Here is a 20,997-nt window from a genome sequence, read left to right as displayed (position 1 = left end):
GAAACAGAGGAGCTCTGGTAACATTGATAGCCGGCAAGTAAATGCGTGAGAAGCCAGACTATATAGGAAACTCCCATTTCCTGATGGGAACAGGTGCACTGGAAATAGAAGACAGAAGTCAACCAGTACCACCAGTAGCCACCAGAGGGAGCCCACAAACAGAATTCACAACACCACCCCCATCATTGTCCTCTCCTGCACCCCCTTCATTGCCCTCTCCACCACCCCCATCTTTGCCCTCCACCAATGCTCTCCCCCACCAATGCCATCATTGCCCTGTCCAGCACCCCCATCATTGCCCTCTCCACCACCCCATCATTGCCCTCCACAATGGCACTCCCCCATCACCTCCATCATTTCCCTGTCCACCACCCCAGTCATTGTTCTCCCCCACCACCTCTATCATTGCCCTCTCCACCTCCCCAATCATTGTTATCCCCACCACCCCTTCATTGCCCTCTCCAGCACCCCCATCATCGCCCTCCACCATTGCACTCCCCCATCACCTTCATCATTGCCCTCCCCCATCACCTCCATCATTGCACTTTCCACCACCCCAATCATTGATCTCCCTTACCACCCCCATCATTGTCCTCTCCTGCACCCTCTTCATTGCCCTCTCCACCACCCCCATCTTTGCCCTCCACCAATGCTCTCCCCCACCAACGCCATCATTGCCCTGTCCAGCACCCCCATCATTGCCCTCTCCACCACCCCATCATTGCCCTCCACAATGGCACTCCCCCATCACCTCCATCATTTCCCTGTCCACCACCCCAGTCATTGTTCTCCCCCACCACCTCTATCATTGCCCTCTCCACCTCCCCAATCATTGTTATCCCCACCACCCCTTCATTGCCCTCTCCAGCACCCCCATCATTGCCCTCCACCATTGCACTCCCCCATCACCTCCATCATTGCCCTCCCCCATCACCTCCATCATTGCACTTTCCACCACCTCCATCAGTACCTTCTCCCCCACCTCCATCATTGCACTCTCCACCACCCCCATCATTTCCCTCCACCATCACCTCATCATTGCTATCCCCATCACTTATAACCAAACAGGACTGAAAAAAAACCCTTTAAAATATAACTTTTAATATTCAGAGTAAAAATTACCCAAATTTATGGGTCAGGAGACAGTAACACCTTAATCTATACAATCTAATGAAAGGATAGAGACTAAAACGGTGGGGGGGGGCGTGATCTGATCTTCTGAGGTGCTAGTGTGTGGCAGGGGGTTGTCATTATGCTGATATATCTGACATAGCATTGTGACTTTGTATATCTCTGCCTACACGTATATACATTTTTTTCATATCTTGTGTATATAACTCAGGTATGTAATAATATCATAGGTGTCAGGCATGTTCTGTGACTATAGGCAGGACTACTGTTGCCATATATTGCAGATGCTTTGATTTATCTTGTATTGTAGACACCTTGCACCTTCATATATATAAGATTAATAGAAGGGAAACAAAATCATACTCCCTTCTCTTGTGGAAACTTATCCACAAAAAAGATTTCTACAGCTTTTATTGCACCTTTTAAAGCACTATTGCACTTTATATAAGGTTTTGGTGTGGTGGAAGTTTCATTTTGTTAAGATCCTATAGGGTCATAAGGGAGAGCCGTCGACGAGTGGGGGCGCCATGTCGAACTTAGGGTGCCAACCTCCGCTGTGAGGTAGGGTGAGTAAGGGATCAGATCACGCCCCCCCCCACCGTTTTAGTCTCTATCCTTTCATTAGATTGTATAGATTAAGGTGTTACTGTCTCCTGACCCATAAATTTGGGTAATTTTTACTCTGAATATTAAAAGTTATATTTTAAAGGGTTTTTTTTCAGTCCTGTTTGGTTATACCTAATTTATACCCTGAATATATTTTTTTCTGGTGATTACTATCCCCATCACTTACATCATTGCCCTCTCCTCCATACCAATTATTATTCTCCCCACCACCTTATTCATTGTTCTTCCCCACCACCCCAATCATTGTTCTTCCCCACCACCCCAATCATTGTTCTCCCACCTCCATTATTGCCTTCTCCCACACCTTCATCACCAACCCCAACATTGCCTACACACACTCACACCACCACTCACCTCTCCGCACAGCACACACACACAGCACTATTCACCTCTCCACACGTTACCTGCAGCCACACACACACATACAGCATCACTCACCTATCCGCATGTTCACACATACACACACAGCACCACTCACCTCTCCGCACGTTTCCTGCAGCCGCAGCATCTTCGTTGACAGCGACTTTCTATCTGACACAGGCGCACACTAAATGCTGACATCATCCAGCTGCGCTGCATTGTTAGACAGGAAGCACAGGAAGGATCTCTGCATCTCCGCTCCACTGCCATTTTCTCCTGTAGGGGTCGCTCCCTGCCCGCCACACATGAGGATAATCTGGCCAGGGCACCCTCGGAATCTCACAGCTGGAGAAACAGGCTATATTGCCCTAAGTATTATCCGCTCTGCAGGGGCCCCCCTCCACCTCTGGGCCCCGATGCGGGTGCAGTGGCTGCACATGCGGTATGTCCGCCCCTGAGTCAAATGTATCGTATGAGAGGCTGAGATGCATTGTCTGACGTTGTGAGATGGGGCACTGTGTAGTTTATAGCAACACAGAGGAAGGATACAGTGAGTATTGCTTCCCCATGCGGTTTTACGAAACCCTGCCTTACTCTTCGGAGGAGGGACGAAGTTGGAGTGAGGAGGGACGAAGCTACAGATCTTTAGAAAATACCCCAGAGAAGTGATTTTGTTCACCAAAAAGTGGGTACTGTCCTAAAGTTGGTAGCTGATTGGCCAAGGAGGCGCCTGATTTACCTGGACCTGAGGAAGCGACAAAGCCTGTATTTGGGGCAGAAAGCAGAATTGGGCAGCAGCGACCAGAGAAGGTGGGCAGAGACCAGCCAGCAAGAAGTGGTGTTGTGTGTCTGCCATAGAAATCCGTGAAGCAAATGGAGTGGTCCTCATTGGATAGGGTGTGTAGGAGAGGCCATGATGTTACTAATATTGTTCCTCCATATTGGAAGAAGTTATAAATAAAATTGAAATGTTTTTAAGAAGTCCTGAGTCACGTCAATGTTCTGCTGTGGAGTCAAGATCCCTCCGGCCGCAAGGAGGAGCTGTGTGCCCATCTCCTGCACTTTTACACAAGGATTTGATACTTTACAAGGACAGCTTTACCTCAACCCTCACTGCAGGACTGTCAATCACCGCCCTGAGGCAGGCTGGTTACTATTTAATATTTTGGGAGTAACCCTTTAAAGCCATAGGTAGAGACCAAGAGAAAGGGTACAGGAATTTTAGTGCCCATACTAAATATATATGTAACACCCCTTTTGAATTTTCTGACCTAATAAGTGTACCTATCTAATTCTATCAAAATTTCTTTTTACATGCGGTTACTGCCTAATTGAATCAAGATAGACTATCTTTTTGTGGGCATGCTCCATAGCAAAAAAAAGGCCATAGATTCAAAGTATTAATAAAATGATCACCTCTTCATAGGAAACAAACAACGCATTTCGGCTCTTGTAAACGAGCCCAATGATAATTTGAAACTTGGAGCCTAAATTACTTTTGAAAAAAAAAACAAAACTATAAAATATACTGTAGATAAAATATAACTTTTCCTATAAGGAATGCTTGTCAACTTTAAACATGATACTGGGGAAAGAGAGAGAGAAAGAAGGTGAGAAGGTGCACAGGTTAAACTGAATGAGCCCTCAACAATAGAGAAGCAAATAAGAGAAAAATGTCTGTCACCGGTGAATGGCTTCTAGGTGAGTAGCGTGTGGGGTTGTATTTCCAGTACTGTGTGTGAGACAGATGCCGGTAACTCCGCTCTATAATTAAGACCTTGTCAACACAAGAAAAAAGAAAACAGCATCAGGCGTTACGGTGTCTATGGAGACAAATATCTAGGGAGAAAGTCACATCCAGACGCCAAAAAAACCTGATCAACTGTCATATCCATCGGCAGTTATGTGTTAGAGGGGAGCCGTACTCACGTGTGTTTCGTATTTACAGCTAAAGAAGATTTGTGCAAAGCTTTACTGTCTGGGCTGAGTGTCTCACGCCAGGCCGAACGTGCTGAGGTGAGTGCACTCATTGCTATCTCTTACCATCTCATTTTACTACTAATATATGCAGGATGTGTAATTACGGCTTATCATTAATTGTATATGGCTACGAAATAAAGAAAAACAACTGGACCTCTAATCGTCACACATCAGAAATAGCACTATTCTTGTCATATTGCGAATAAGGACCTTTTGGGCCCTCTTAGAACGACTGGTTTTGTAGTACATTAGTTCACGGCTTATTCAGGCAGATTCCCGCTATTAAAAACATTTTAAAAAGTGAACATAAGCAATTTTATGTAAATACAACACACTGTGCACATGTTCAGGCTTTTTCAATGTCTTTTAACCAATTCCAGTTTCTAAAAACAACAAGCGTTTAAAAGAAGTGATCGGTTTATTCTGGTGTTTTCAGTTCGGAATAACAATCTCTACTTTAGGCCGGGGTCACGCTTGCAACTGCAATGCCAGAAACTCGCACTAGTCTCTCACCTCAATACCCGACACTGCCGTCGGCGGTCAGGACCGGAGCGTTCAGCTGCATAGAAATACATGTAGCCACACACTCCAATCCGGCGGCAGTGTCGGGTATTGAGGCGAGAGACTCGCACGAGTTTCTCGCATTGCAGGCGCAAGTGTGTCGCCAGCCTTACAACACAAATCAATGGGAAGGATTGCTTTAAAAAGACCGACGGGTTTTTTCATTGTTTAGTGGAGTGGAAAAAAACACTGGAAAATGACAGATCAAAACAAGTCATGAAAACCATGGGAAAACCTTCAAAAACTCACTAGCTGAAAAAAAAAGTCAGAAAAAATGCTCAGGAAACAACCAAAAATATAACTCAAAAGACACTTCAGGAAAAAAAACCCTCAATAGTTGGAGAGCTTCTACTTAAAAAACTTGTCAGATGTCGTGTCCACACAGCTCTTCAGTGCAGATATTTTGGAGGAGTTTTTAGTTTCTTCAAGCATTCCCTGAAGCGGTTCTGGTGTATGTGCACACAACGTTTTTAATCTGATGGTGGAGCTGCCAGAATTTCCCAGCAACAGGGCATTGCCCCGTCACACTGCCTCCTACGGCTTGTCTTCTCACAGTGCATCCTGGTGCCATCTCTTCCCCAAGTACATGACACACATTTTATCCATAATGTAAAAGAAAACATGATTGATCCAGAACACCTTCTTCCAGTGCTCCATGGTCCAAATCTGATGCTCACATGTCTATTGTAGGCTCCTCCAACTGGGGCCAGATATTTATGTGACCACTAGGGTTGAGCGACCTTAGCTTTTTTAGGATCGAGGTGGGTTTTGTGAAACCCGACCTTCTCGGATGTCGGATCGTATGGAATCGGCCGATTCTACTGTAAAGTCGGGTTCCGGACCCGGAACACGAAACCCAATGTATGTCAATGAAATATTTTTTTTTATTCTCTCTCTCTCTCTCGCTCTCGCTCTCGCTCTCGCTCTCGCTCTCTCTCTCTCTCTCTCTCTCTCTCTCTCTCTCTCTCCCTCCCCTCCTTGCAAGGCATATGTTATTTTTTTGACTCCGGAAATTACTACGTCCGAAAACGTAACATAGCACTATGATGCCGCAGGAGCCGGAACCTATGTCATCACGCTGCCCACAATTAATTGGCTCAAAAAAATGGCGGGGAAGGCGTCATTCGAAACGCGACTTTGGCGCCAAGTTCGCGTTCCACGTGGCCGACCCACACTGGGATCGGATCGGGTTTCATGAGACGCCGACTTTGCCAAAAGTCGGCGACTTATGAAAATGAACGACCCGTTTCGCTCAACCCTAGTGACCACACAAGCCCCAAACACATTGAGCTGCCATGCTCTGTGTGCTATTACGCCTTTCTATAAATAGCTGCGATGCTCTGCATGCTATGAGACTTTTCTATCATAGCTGCCATGCTCTGTGTACTGTGGCACCCCTCCATATTAGCTATGATGCTCTGCATGCTGTGGCACACCTCTATAATAGCTGCAATGCTCCGCATGTTGTGAGACATTTCTATCTTAGCTGTGATGGTGTGCACGTTCTAACACGTCTATCATAGCTGTGATGCTCTGCCTGCTCTGGCATATTTCTATCATAGCTAAAATGCTCTGAGTGCTGTGACACATTTCTATCATAAGTGCGATGGTCTGCGTTTTATGACTCTTTCTATCATAAGTGTGATGCTCTGCATGCTGCAACATCTTTCTATCATAGCTGCGATACTCTGTGTGCTGTGACACCTTTCTGTCATAGCTGCGATACTCTGTGTGCTGTGATACCTTTCTATCATAGCTGTGATACTCTGTGTGCTGTGATACCTTTCTATCATAGCTGTGATACTCTGTGTGCTGTGACACTTTTCTATCATAGCTGCGATACTCTGTGTGCTGTGATACCTTTCTATCATAGCTGTGATACTCTGTGTGCTGTGATACCTTTCTATCATAGCTGCGATACTCTGTGTGCTGTGACACTTTTCTATCATAGCTGCGATACTCTGTGTGCTGTGACACCTTTCTATCATAGCTGTGATACTCTGTGTGCTGTGATACCTTTCTATCATAGCTGCGATACTCTGTGTGCTGTGATACCTTTCTATCATAGCTGCGATACTCTGTGCTGTGACACCTTTCTATCATAGCTGCGATACTCTGTGCTGTGACACCTTTCTATCTTAGCTGCGATACTCTGTGTGCTGTGACACCTTTCTATAATAGCTGCGATACTCTGTGTGCTGTGACACCTTTCTATATTAGCTGCGATACTCTGTGTGCTGACACTTTTCTATCATAGCTGCGATATTTGCGTGCAGTAACACCTTTCTATAAATAGCTGTGATGCTCTGCATGATGTGAGACTTTTCTATCATAGCTGCGATGTTCTGTGTGCTGTGACACCCCTCCATAATAGCTACGATGCTCTGCATGCTGTGAAACTTTTCTATCATAACTATGATGCTCTGCATGCTGTGACACACCTCTGTAATAGCTGCAATGCTCCGCATGTTGTGAGACATTTCTATCTTAGCTGTGATGGTGTGCACGTTCTAACACATAGCTGTGATGCTCTGCCTGCTCTGGCATATTTCTATCATAGCTAAATGCTCTGCGTGCTGTGAGATCTTTCTATCATAGCTGCAGTGCTCTGCATGCTGTTATACATATCTATCATAGCTGCGATGCTCTGAGTGCTGTGACACATTTCTATCATAAGTGCGATGGTCTGCGTTTTATGACACTTTCTATCATAAGTGTGATGCTCTGCCTGCAGCAACATCTATCATAGCTGCGATACTCTGTGTGCTGTGACACCTTTCTATCATAGCTGCGATATTCTGCGTGCAGTGAAACCTTTCTATAATAGCTGTGATGCTCTGCATGCTGTGAGACTTTTCTATCATAGCTGCCATGCTCTGTGTGCTGTGACACCCCTCCATAATAGCTACGGTGCTCTGCATGCTGTAAAACTTTTCTTTCATAACTACGATGCTCTGAATGCTGTGGCACACCTCTATAATAGCTGCAATGCTCCGCATGTTGTGAGACATTTCTATCTTAGCTGTGATGGTGTGCACGTTCTAACACATGTCTGTCATAGCTGTGATGCTCTGCCTGCTCTGGCATATTTCTATCATAGCTAAAATGCTCTGAGTGCTGTGACACATTTCTATCATAAGTGCGATGGTCTGCGTTTTATGACTCTTTCTATCATAAGTGTGATGCTCTGCATGCTGCAACATCTTTCTATCATAGCTGCGATACTCTGTGTGCTGTGACACCTTTCTATCATAGCTGCTCTGAACTAGTCTTTTAGACATCACAATTTTGCTTTTGTCACATTTTTTATGACATTTACCAATTTTCTAGCTTCCAACACATCAAATTCTAGAACTGCCTGTTCACTTTCTACTAATTTTTCCCACTTAACATTCAGCGCCCATTTGGCCGTGCAGTTTTGTACACATTGCAAAACCATTGTCTAAGTGGGGCCCAGACCTATAATCATATTATTGCTGTATTCTAATACTGATTACGGTATGTCAGTTGTAGTTGTCAAATTTTATTGGTGAAAGAACGAATGACAATTGTTCCATTTCTTGAAAAAACTTGTGCCGTGAAACAGAGACACAGGAATAAAATAATGAATACAAAATGTTCTCCAGACATAACAGCGCGGCCGGCAACCTTCTTCTAGGAAACAGCTTATGTTAAACAGCCTGAGGGCCATACAGTGACTGTCGAGGCGCTCACATCACAGCCGGAGTATTCCCAGTTGTGCCTCCACTTTACTTTCATTTTTATTTATTTAACGGCCTTCAGCTCAATCTCCATCCATGGCAACTTGATGTATAAACGATCTGTAGGAAGATCGATCTTGTGCAAGTCTAGATAGGTCCACCAGGGTCTTCTCCACCGTTGTCTTGCTAGTGTCAAGCAATCGAGCTGCTGGTCTTCCTCTTAACCTTGTTCCTTCTATTCCGACAATGATGACCTTGTCCAGTAATTGCTCTCTATAAGAAATACTCTGTGAAGGACGTTTATCATTGCGTTTGCACCAAATTTATTTTACAAATTATGATATTTTATCGTTATAATAAGTGAAGTAAAACATTGATAAGTTGGGCGTAGATTTTTGCGTTAGTTTTTACCGTCTACGCTAAATAATAATAATGACGAGAAAAGGAAAAGACGTGGTTAACCTGTAGGCACATCTTAATATATACTTACCTTGTAATGTCTTCACATCCTGTTCCGTCCAGATGTGTCCGGATCCCAGAATTCCAAGCCGCAGAAGTTCACCGACCTCCATATTGGGACACCCAAATGATGGGTGTCTCAATATGGAAACTGCTGGTGGTACTAACCTCTTGCACGGTACCACCAGTGGAACACCGTCTCACCACACACTCACACACTGTATACGCCGTACGCACCACACACACACACACTGTATAGGCCGTCGCTGATCCCGGCGGAAGATGTGCGACGTGTCTACAGGCAGAGGAAGCCGGTCACATTAAGGGGGTTTTCCCACGAACGAAAGTTCATTTTAAAAATTGTCTGTGTCTGACCGTGTACGGAGCATACAACATCTCCTGGGCAGGGGAGGAAGCAAAAGACAATACTGACATTACAGCAGGGGATCACAGTGGATTCATTTTGTGAGGTAAAATATTTCACTGACTGTTTTTAAAAAATATTTTGCCTCACAAAATGTATCCTCTGCGATCTGCTGTAATGTCAGTATTGTCTTTGAGGGGAGAACACAGCACAGGAAGGAGAGAGACAGCAGACAAGGGGGAGAGCACATGGGGTAGACAGGTCAAAGAAGAGAGCACAGATGGGAAAAGTCAGCACATGGGGAAAGAGACAGTGGATAGGTGGGTGAGCACATGGGGGAAGAGATTCTCAACGCTGCAAAGCCTGCCCCCATCGTGACATTACTGCCCTCCCGATGCGACAGCATCCGGCCTCCATCTAGTTTCTATATACAAGTCTCAAAATACAAGTGCTTCTCACTAAATTAGAATATCATCAAAAAGCTAATTTATTTCAGTTCTTCAATACAAAAAGTGAAACTTGTATATTATATAGAGTCATTACAGAGTGATCTATTTCAAGTGTTTATTTCTGTTAATGTTGATAATTATGGCTTACAGCCAATGAAAACCCAAAAGTCATTTTCTCAGTAAATTAGAATACTTTATAACACCAGCTTGAAAAATTATTTTAAAATCCGAAATATTGGCGTACTGAAATGTATGTTCAGTAAATGCATTCAATACTTGGTCGGGGCTCATTTTGCAGCTATTACTGCATCGATGCGGCGTGTCATGGAGGCGATCAGCCTGTGGCACTGCTGAGGGGTTATGGAAGCCCAGGTTGCTTTAATAGCAGCCTTCAGCTCGTCTGCATTGTTGGGTCTGGTGTCTCTCATCTTCCTCTTAACAATACCCCATAATCATCAACATTAACAGAAATAAACACTTTAAATAGATCACTCTGTGTGTAATGACTCTATATATTAGTTTCACTTTTAGTATTGAAGAACTTTTTGATATTCTAATTTAGTGGAAAGCACTTGTAGTCGCATATTCCAGACAGGTCGTAGATTGTGTGAAAAAATACATTTATTTTGCAACAATTTTGGGATTCTGATTCTAACCAGTCGGGTGCGACCATTGGATTCTCTGTGGGCCAGTTCTTGCAGTTCTTCTCCATTTTTCACAACCTTTTCCAGTTGCTTAATGTTCATTTCCGTGTCATTCTTGATGGTGTCCAGTCAACGGGCCTGTGCTGTCTCCTGTCCGCTTGTACCACTGACAATTCTGAGTAGCATCTCCTTTTCTAGGGAATTTTCCCTTATCTCATGTGAAAAACAGATCAGTTCCTATCTGGTGATCTTCCCTTCCAAGGGCAATTCTGTGTTTTTATGATCAAGAACATCTTTATTTATGATCCCTGCTGTCCATGGGATTCGTAGATGTCTTCTACAGCAACACAGCAACCATTTGTAACATGCATTTGTAAGCAGGTACAAGGATGCAGTAACGCAGGGAATGCAGAGCAAGGCTTAACAATAGTGCGGTTTAATTTATAACAATGAATTCATCGCAGTGAGGTAACAGATAGTTAACAGTAGGATCATCGTATAACACAACAGTCTTGTTATTAAACTTCACTTATCGTGACTTGACTGTTCCTTAGTCGCGTGCAGTCTGAAGAAAGGTGAAATACCAGCAACGGCCGTCGCTGCGTCTTCAGGCGTACTCTGCCAACACACAATCCAGCTTCTAGCGGTCACTGGTTTTGCCCGTTGAGCCCCTAGTCCATTAATCTGTGAAGCCGAAGTGGCAAGCGCCGTAGGAGTCTCTGTCCGGTGCGTGCTCAGCTGTACGCCCGGCAATGAGGAAAGGAAGCACGCCTCACGATACTGCACCTGGCACTCGCTTCTCCATGCGACTGTCTATGCTAGCAGGTGCGTAGGATGCCGTGACACACAGGAGGCAGAGCAAGGGTCAACAGGATCTTTATATATACAAACAGTAATGGTACAAGCAGAGGGGTAAAGGATGTGATTGGAGGACGGGGGAAAAGTCAAATGAAATAGAATGTAACAGGTTAACTTATCCGTCTCTGCGCACTGGAGGAAGGTGGCTGGAAGATCCCTCGGCGGCGCCTCAGGCGGCGCGAGATGTCTCCGATCCGGTCCCGCAGATGAGCGATGCACTTTCTCCTTGCGACGACGAATATTCTGGGTTCTCCAGCACACAATCTCCTGATCTGTGCACATGGTGGGGCAGAGGTGATGGTCGGCGGCACAGAAGAAGAAGCAGAAAGTTAAGTGAGCAAGGCCGCAGTAGGAGCACACAGTCCAGCGGACACAGCCACAGGCACGGGCTGGTCCTTGGCAGGCACCGCAAGGTTGGGACTAAGCAGTGCCTCCGCAGTGGTGAGCGGAGCAAAGGTACGTGCTCTATCCTGGTCACTTCCTGGTGAAGAAGTCTCTCTGGGCTGAGGGTAGGACGCGTCGGCAGTCTGGCTAGCTGTGGATATAGGCACAGCTAGCGGGCGTGGGTCTGTGAAGAAGGAGTTAACCATCTTACTACTCACAAGCTCGGTCCCCACCAAATGTCATGTCTTCCTGCTCAAACTGCTATTTATGTCGGACCCGCCTCCATCAGTCAGGTGCCCTGAACTGCTCTGGTCAGCAATCTCTTCCCCCTGCAACACTGGTGACAGCCTCAACGGTTCCGGCCCAGACACGCAGGAGAGACCGTTAACTTGGCTCTTCTCCCTACACAACGACCACACGCTGCCTCGCTGAGTGCCCGACGCCCCATGCTCTCTCTGACTTTCGGGGGCCCTCACTTAATCTCTCCCGCATCTCCGTTCCGCACCATCTCATTCTGCAGAGCGCGGATCACCCCTGCTTCCTCTCTCTGCCGGCGGGAAACTTCTGCCTTTTCCCAAGCTTCCTGCTCTCTCTCCTCTCTGCTCACCATGCCCCCTCTCAACAGGTCATAGTTGCTGTCCGGCTCCCCAAACTTTCTCCCCGGCAACACTGGACGCAGCCCTGACAGTTCCGGATGCGGCATTACACAGGTACCCGCAGCCTGTTCTTCCTCCTCACACATTAAAAAACACAATTTGCGAAAAATTCTACATTCACGTGTGACACATCTGCTTTGATCGAAGTCTACCAATTAACGTACATAAAAAGTTGCAATTTGCTTAAAACTTTAGTGACCTCATTAGTTTTTTTTGTGGCTAACAGTAAAAATATAACAGGCAGGTGCATGCCTGTTCTATCTGGTGCTTCCTGAGAGCGGTCACCGATGGTTCATCTGCTCCATGTTAACAGAGCAGCTCTTCTATTTCCTGGCTGTTCCATCGATGAGGTGTGATTGTTGATGTCATGCTGATTGACAGCTGGCTTCCTGCAGTTATGCAGCCGGGACTTGGTTGTCAATCAGCATGACATCAGCAGTCTCGCCTCATCAACAGGGAGAGCGGAAGAGAAGCCACTTCTCTGTCAACGTGACGTCAGAGGAAGCCCCAGAATCGTCAGAAGTAGCGGTCTGTGACCACTTTCTGCTGGCAGAGATCGTAGTTACCTGCCTGTAAAAATTTAATGTAGTCCTGGATAACCCTTTTAAAAACTGGCACTTGTGTAATTAGCACAAAATGAATCTTTAAGGTGCGGCATTTGATAAATATGGAGCGATGAAGCTGAAATGAGTACACTAAAGATTTGGCGCTGATTAGAACATCTTTTTTTTTTACAAAATTGGGTCAGTGTTCAAGAGAAATTGTGCAGTTTGTACATAGCTGTAAATTTCCAATCACAGCAGCAGATGGCAGCACACGTCTTCCCAATGTGCAGGTTGGCGTGATTGATGCTGGAGACAGTGAAGACGCAGTGCAGTGTTTTGATGCCATCCAACCAGCAGTTTCTTGCATTTTCTATATTAGTGACATGGCAAAACTGTAAACTCCACTTATCAATGAAATATATTATGAGACACATTGGTTGGGTCCTGTAAGGACAGAACATTGTATTCAATCTATTTCACATCTGCAATGGCTGCAAACTACAGTACTACAGCGCTTAATGGGCTTTTTTTTTTCAGAGCGATTTCAGAAATTAGAACTATGCCTGAAGTGGTTGCTTCAGGAATAAATCGCCTTTTCTTCTGCTTTTTCCCTGGGAACATGAATGTTGGTTCATCCAGTTGTTATTTTGTTAGTGGGGGAATAAGACATTTCCTGGGAAGTAGAGGAAAGTGCGACTTTAAATGGTTCCATCTTTTCCTGCAGTAGAAGACATTGAGGGACTGTCCGGCTCTACATATATGTTATACTGTTATTGGGTCTTGTCAGGATCCAGCAATAGATATCGAATGTTTGAGGACTATCCGGAGAAGGAAAATCCGCAGTAATATTTGCCCCTGAAGAACTGCAGAATTTGCCGCACATTTCACCTTTTGCTAGGCAGAAGGCAGACATCTGCGATGGCATCGGCAGCATGAACTAACATGCTGTGGATTGTAATTCCTTTTCGACGGTCCACTTACGTCGCAGATCCTCTCTGCAGCGTTTGAATGATTTCATGAAATATCACTCACAACGCTGTTACTGCAAAATGCACAAATATATAAATGTAAAATTGGCTCCGTCCATGGTTATATTCACAAAATTGATTTTTGCATGCGAAAGTCCGCAGCATAATATAGGACCAAACGAATAGATGGAATTCGAACATTTCTTATCTGCACGTTGTTTAAAGGGAATATGTCAGCAGGTTTTTTTTTTTACTATGGAATCTGAGAGCTGCATGGTGAGACCATGAATCCAGTCATGTGTCACTTACTGGCCTATGTGCTGTTATTTCAATGCAATCAGTGTTTTATTAGCAGCAGATTATCACTGCAGGACTAGGTGTCTTGAGTCCTAGTCCGTAGCCCGCCCCCCACCACTGATTGCACAGTGTACACAGAAAGCAGCCAATCAGTGGTGGGGGCGAGGTTATACAGGACTCAGTACCCAGAGCTTTACAAGATCTGCAGCAGAGAAAAGTGTGATTGTATCATAACTGCTGCACCCAGTAAACTAAGTGATTCATCACTGGAATACTCATTGTGGGAATGTAACCCTATTACTTGCTTTTTTTTCATTGTGTTTATGAATGTGTTTTTTACCCTCGGATTTTCCGCATCCAGTGCAATTCTATGGAGAAAATCCGTACATAAAACTCAGTGTACCCGCAAGAGAAATTGACATCTTGTAGATTTCAAAAATTTACTACAGGTCACTTTACACTGCGTAACAAAAAAATGAAGCACAATCGGCATGAGAGTTCTATAAATCCCATCCACTTTGCTGGAACTGCATTTTTTTGGCAGCAAAAATTTGAAACCTCAAAAACTTCTTTGTGGGAACTTAACCTAAGGCCTCATTCACACGTCAGCATTTTTGCATTAGTGTTTGTATGCGAAAACATAGAGCACAGAACCAGACCACCCCAGCTCTGTACACAATGTAGAGGCAGTTCTCAGGTGCTGCAGCTCAACTCTCCGGTACCCAGGAGTGAGTAGAGCTGTCTGGTTACGACTACTTATACATCTGGTCGTTGTCGATGCTACAATCAACTGGTTAGTGGGGGGGTGCACGTATCGGACCTCACTGATCAGATATTCATGACCTATCCATAAAAAAATGGAAAACCCATGTCCCCAGGCTGCAGTTTATTTAAAAAAAAAAAAAAACATACTGCACTTTACTCATCCTCCCCAGGTCCACCGCTGTCTTCAACACTGCTCTCGATGTCAGTTATTGTTGACAGTGCTGATGTCACATTGAAAGCGCTGCAACCGCTTAGTGATTAGCTGCAGCACTGTTGACGTGATGTCAGACAATAACAGACACTGGGAGCAGTGGTGAAGACTCAGAACTGGACCTGGGTCAGCCTCTCCCTTGCAGTGTCTGAAGGCAAAGAACAATAGACTGTCCGCAACTGCCTGACAAATCTACAGTGGCTTGCGAAAGTATTCACCAACCCCCACATCCCACTGGCACTTTTGTGTTTTGCTACCTCAAAACCTAGAATCTCACTGGGTTGTTTTTTTTTGAGGTCTTGCATCGGTTCGTGTAAAGAACATACCTACAACTGTGAACATTTTGTTTTCTGTTTAGTGTCAAGCAAACAACAAATAGGACAAAATAACTGAAAACTTCAGTGTGCATAACTATTCAACCCCCCTGGAGTCTGTACTTTGTAGAGCCTCCTTTTGTGGAAATTACAGCTACAAGTCTCTTTGGATAAGTCTCTATGAGCTTTTCACACCTGGCCACTGTGATTTTTGCCCATTTCTCAATGCAAAACTGCTTCAGCTCCTTCAGGTTAGATTGTTTTTTTGGTGTACAGCAATCTTCAAGTCTGAGTACAGATTCTCATTTGGGTTAAGGTCTGGGCTTTGACTAGCAAATGCCAAAACATTTACATGTTTCCCCTTAAACCACTCAAGTGTTGCTTTAGCAGAATGCTTTGGGTCATTGTCTTTTTGGAAGGTGAACCTCCGTTGAAGTCTTAAATCACTGACAGACTTAAACAGGTTTTGCTCAAGATTATCCCTGTATTTTGCAAGATCCATCTTCCCCCTCGACTCGGACCATTTTCCCTGTCGCCGCTGCCGAAAACATCCCCACAGCATGATGCTGCCACCACCATGATGGTGTTCTTGGGGTGATGAGCTGTGTTGGTTTGGTGCCTGACATAGCGTTTACCTTGGTGGCCAAAAAGTTCCATTTTCCTGTCGTCTGACCAAAACACCTTCCTCCATACATTTGGGGAGTTTCCCACATGTCTTTTGACAAACTCAAAACGAGCCTTACAATTTTTGTGTGTAAGTAAAGTTTTTTTCTGCCCACTCTTCCATTAATGCCACCTCTATGGACTGTATGCTTATTATGGTTTTATGGACAGATACTCCAGTCTCTGCTTGGGAACTTGGCAGCTCATTCAGAGTTACCTTTGCGCTGCCTCTCTGATTATTGCCCTCCTTGCCCGGGCTGAGAGTTTAGGTGGGCGCCCTCTCTTGGCAGGTTTGTTGTGGTACCATATTCTTTCCATTTGATGATAATGGATTTGATGGTGCTCCAGAGGATCATCAGAGATTGGGAGATTTTTTTTATACCCAAACCCTGACTTGTACTTCTCAACAACTTTGTCCCTGACTTGTTTGGAGATCTCCTTGATCTTTACGGTATTTAGTGCTGATGCATCACACCGAAATCGGATTACAAAAATATTGAAACACAGGCTGTAATGTAACAAAGTAGGTAACAAGCCAATGGAGGTGAATACTTTTGCAAGCCACTGTATATACTGTAACTGTATTATTTACCATTATTTCCTATAAATATAATTTTGACTGTAGCATTTACTAGCGGCGTTATTATGTTCCTCGAATCCAGAGAACACACAGGGGCACTGATTTCAATAAGGAGGAGCTCCGAGAAGCAGAACAGAGCACAGTCCTTGGATGATGATGAAGACACCCCTTCAGGATATATCTCCCCTCATGAATAATGAATTTGTCTTCTGGCATAAATCTGACGAAGATAAAAATAAACCTGTACAATTACAGCAAAGCCGGCCTGGCAGCAGTGTATTACTGCCGATAACGTACTGATATTAAGTGCAAAAGATGTTCATTTTATAATAGACAAATGAATAAAAGGAATATCTATGTAAATATACAGAAATATAATATTTGTATGTAAACGTAGACATGGCACACATTATAATATTAGACATGTGTATACATATACTCAGCCTTCTGTGTAACTATCGCTCCTTATGCAGGCTGTATATGCAGAATATAGTCAGTATATCTGTTATAGTCCAGTTTATGCTCAGAAACCATAGGGCCAAATGAGTTGCCCCAGATATACTACATCTGCATTAAGCCCTCCCCGACGAGGCCAGTTTTGCTTTTTTTGCGTTTTATTTTGTTTAACTTTTTTTTTATTTTTCTGTCGATATGGCCATTTGATGGCTTTTTTTTTTATACGTGGCAAGTTGTCATTTTGAATGTTCACTTTGCCACATAATGTACTGGAAATTGGGGAAATAAAACCTCCAACTTAGATTAAATTGTGATTAAAAAAATGTAAAACACGTGCGATATCAATCAAGCTTCAGGGATAGTGTTAGATATGTAAATTGGATGGGGTACCAGTTTGCAGACTTTTACATATGGTTTAAAAGACTATGGTATGTTGCTGGTATGATTTTTTTAAGGGGCTAAGTCCCTTATATAAATGTTTAAGAAGCTAAATTTGCATTTTGGAGGTGGTAACTGCCTTTAATGGGCTATTCACAAAATCACAATGTGGTTTTATAATAATGTACACATGTATTTATTCATTTTTGCCAATATAACTTGATTTTTTTTTGCACATAGCTCCAAAGGATGCCCTTCCTTTATTTATCCAACAATTGCCATTGAAACCATCCTGCCGTAGTTTCACTGCTCCTGGTCGATCATAGGCAATGCAGTCTCTCTCATCTAGTTTCCTGTCAGCATAGCTCTGCTCTGCCTTCCGAACTGATGTAGAGTGTACTTTACCTTCACAATACACTCTGCTTCTGTACAGTACCCTGCCTGGCTGATTTTTTTTTTGCAATCTCCATCAATAAAGATGACTTTGTAATATTACATCATTAGCTGGTTTCAAGCGGAGTTCAACTCTCCTGCACTCTTCCACAACATAGCTTGTAATAACTAGGCAGTGAGGAGCTGAGCTTTCTATGTCCTTTGCTGATGAGAGATCAGTGATTTGAAACTGCAAATGCTGTTCTGTCAATACATATGGCAGTGGATTATCTTCTGCCATATGCATCTAAAGAGTAGCATTTGCAGTTTCACATGACATGTCTATCAGCAACAGGTAACAAACAACTCATTATACAACTTACAAGAACTGTAGTTCAGGAGAGTAGGAGAGTTGAGCTCTGAGAGAAACCAGCTAACAATGATGTAAAACCACACAGGCAGGTATACTGATGTAAATGGCAGAAGATAACAACGGTCAGGCAGGGGACTGTACAGTAGCTGAGAAAGTGCACAGAAGCATAAGGTGAATTATACACTTAGTTTACATTGATAACTCAGAGTGAAGGAGTTGGTCAGGAGTACAGAGGAAAGGGAGGGAGTAGTGTGCAGCACTGAGAAGAAGTAAGATGCTCCTGGGACATGTAGGTTTAGCAGTGTAAGGCTGGCGTCACACTGGCGTTTTAAACGGCCGAGTGCAAAGCGATAAAAAATCACATTGCGCTCGGACCAATGTTAAGCTATAGGGCAGCTCCCAGCAGCCGACTTTTTGCCGGCCGTTTTCCTCGGTCCGAGACAATCGCAGCATGCTGCGATTGTCTAGGACCGAGGAAAACTCTCGGCTCATTCGCACCCATATAAGCCTATGGGTGCAAGTGAGACAACGCACATCACTTGGATATCATCCGAGTGATGTGCGTTATAAGCGGACCCTAGCAATGGAGGAGATGGAGAAATTAATTTCTCCGCCTCCTCCGCAGCTGTGCTCCGATCCTCCCTGTGCGAGAGAATCGGAGCACAGACGCATGACACTCGGCTCCTGCTCTGCTGCGAGCAGGAGCCGAGTGTCATTAGCATATTGCATCCGATGCTCTCGCATCGGATGCAATATGCCAGTGTGACGCCAGCCTAAGAAAAGGATCAGGCATTCGCAAAGTGGCAGATGGAGATGATTGATAAAGGTACAAGAAAGAAACGGTAATGCTGGCCTTTGTCTGTATTTTAACAGTGCATTGCAAAGAATAATGTGATTGTAGGTATAACACTTTAATTCTGTATGCACGCAGCTCCCTCTAGTGGTGCCTGCAGGTAGCTGATTTCTCAGGAAATGCAGAAGATGAAATTCAGAGCAGTGCGGCCCCCATAAAGTACCTTATGGCAGTAACGATTCCACAATAGCTGGTGTGCCATTGCTTACAGAACTAAGAAAAACTTAGCGTTTCTGCTCCAAAAACTCTGTATGCACATGGCATAAGGATGAGTGCTGAATCCTACCTGCCCTTTTAATGTGGAAGCTTTTGGTCCAGGACAGGTATGTCGGATAAAAAGGTAAAAAAATGGCCACCTTGCCAATGCTGATTGGCACAGACATGAATTGGCCAACTTGCGGCTCTAAGTACCTTCATTTTTACATTGATTGATTTTGACTCAGTTTGTATGTTTTTCTCCTAAAGGGGCATGTTATGGCTTCTGATGAAAAGTTCTCTTGGATACACACTCAATACACCAAGTACTTCCCTCTCCTGAAGAGATCGAAAGATGACATTGCCAAACCAGGTAGTGCATGTGCGACTCGCGCTGTGCCTAGTGTTGTCCTGGTGGACTTCATACTTGTATTTTTTTTTTTTTTTTGCCAAAACCAGCAGTGGATCCTGTAAATGAAATATAAAATTTGCATTTCCACATTTTCTCTGTTCACAGTTTACATAAAATACATGAAAACTGCACCATGTGAACAAGGCTGTACTGATTCACCCAATCACTTTCCATTTGTGTGCTGTATGTACCAATTTGGCTGAAAGGAAGTCATACAACAATCCACTCCACTCCTAAGTCACCAGTCCATCTGCGTCACTAGGCATCCCACACAACCGCATATTTTTAGTACCTTACAACTCACTCCCCTGTTGCATCCTGAATGTAGGTCGCACTTCTTCTGAAACCTATGTGGGCCTGGAGGACAAATGTGATGACATCGGTGAGGAGTCCATTCATCTCCCAGAGGAAGTGACCAACTTCAAGAATCAGTTCACCATTCTAAAATATTTCATACATCTCAGCAAGAATGAAGGCGAGCAGGTATCTCCCTCCATCTTCGGTCACAATCGGCTTTATGTATGAAACACCGGGCAGACAGAGCACTTATTACATATCTACAGGATAGGGAATAAATCAAGAGAACGGGTCTAAAAGTCTCAGTGTGAGTACAGCGGTAGGGAGCACGTACGACCACTGCTTCATTTACTGTCAATATGAGTGGTGGTCGCACAGTGCTCCTCACTAGTGTTGAGCATTCCGATACCGCAAGTATCGGGTATCGGCCGATACTTGCGGGTATCGGAATTCCGATACCGAGATCCGATACTTTTGTGGTATCGGGTATCGGTATCGAAACAACATTAATGTGTAAAATACAACATTAATGTGTAAAATAAAGAATTAAAATAAAAAATATTGCTATACTCACCTCTCCGACGCAGCCTGGACCTCACCGAGGGAACCGGCAGCGTTGTTTGCTTAAAATGCGCGCGTGTCCTGCCTCCCGTGACGTCACGGCTTGTGATTGGTCGCGTCGCCCATGTGACCGCGACGCGACCAATCACAAGCCGGAACGTAATTTTAAAATCCTGAATGCCTAGAATTAGGCTTCCAGGACCTCAAAATTACGTCACGGCTTGCTGTGATTGGTCGCGTCGCGGCCACATGGGCGGCACGCGACCAATCAGAAGCCGTGACGTCACGGAAGGAAGGAAACGCGCGCATTTTAAGCACAGAACGCTGCCGGTTCCCTCGGTGAGGTCCAGGCTGCGTCAGAGAGGTGAGTATAGCAATATTTTTTATTTTAATTCTTTATTTTACACATTAATATGGTTCCCAGGGCCTGAAGGAGAGTTTCCTCTCCTTCAGACCCTGGGAACCATCAGGAATACCGTCCGATACATGAGTCCCATTGACTTGTATTGGTATCGGGTATCGGTATCGGATTGGATCCGATACTTTGCCGGTATCGGCCGATACTTTCCGATACCGATACTTT

General features: G+C 44.4%; 1 protein-coding gene across 8 annotated transcripts in view; it reads left to right on the top strand.

Annotated features, from left to right (window-relative positions):
* LOC143783036 (uncharacterized) overlaps nucleotides 1-20,997 on the top strand; it is a 251,852-nt gene that overhangs the window by 75,954 nt on the left and 154,901 nt on the right. For 6 of the 8 annotated variants that reach the window (XM_077271204.1, XM_077271205.1, XM_077271201.1 and 3 more), the window contains 3 exons: nucleotides 4,067-4,134; nucleotides 19,415-19,517; nucleotides 19,885-20,039. In XM_077271204.1, the coding sequence (XP_077127319.1) occupies nucleotides 4,067-4,134; nucleotides 19,415-19,517; nucleotides 19,885-20,039 (326 nt within the window). The remainder of the gene's footprint in view (nucleotides 1-4,066; nucleotides 4,135-19,414; nucleotides 19,518-19,884; nucleotides 20,040-20,997) is intronic. The other 2 variants (XM_077271209.1, XM_077271208.1) reach the window with 1 other exon arrangement.

This window comes from Ranitomeya variabilis, chromosome 6 (assembly GCF_051348905.1).
Source record: "Ranitomeya variabilis isolate aRanVar5 chromosome 6, aRanVar5.hap1, whole genome shotgun sequence".
Lineage (NCBI taxonomy): Eukaryota > Metazoa > Chordata > Amphibia > Anura > Dendrobatidae > Ranitomeya > Ranitomeya variabilis.
This window is presented reverse-complemented; position numbering and strand designations above follow the sequence as displayed.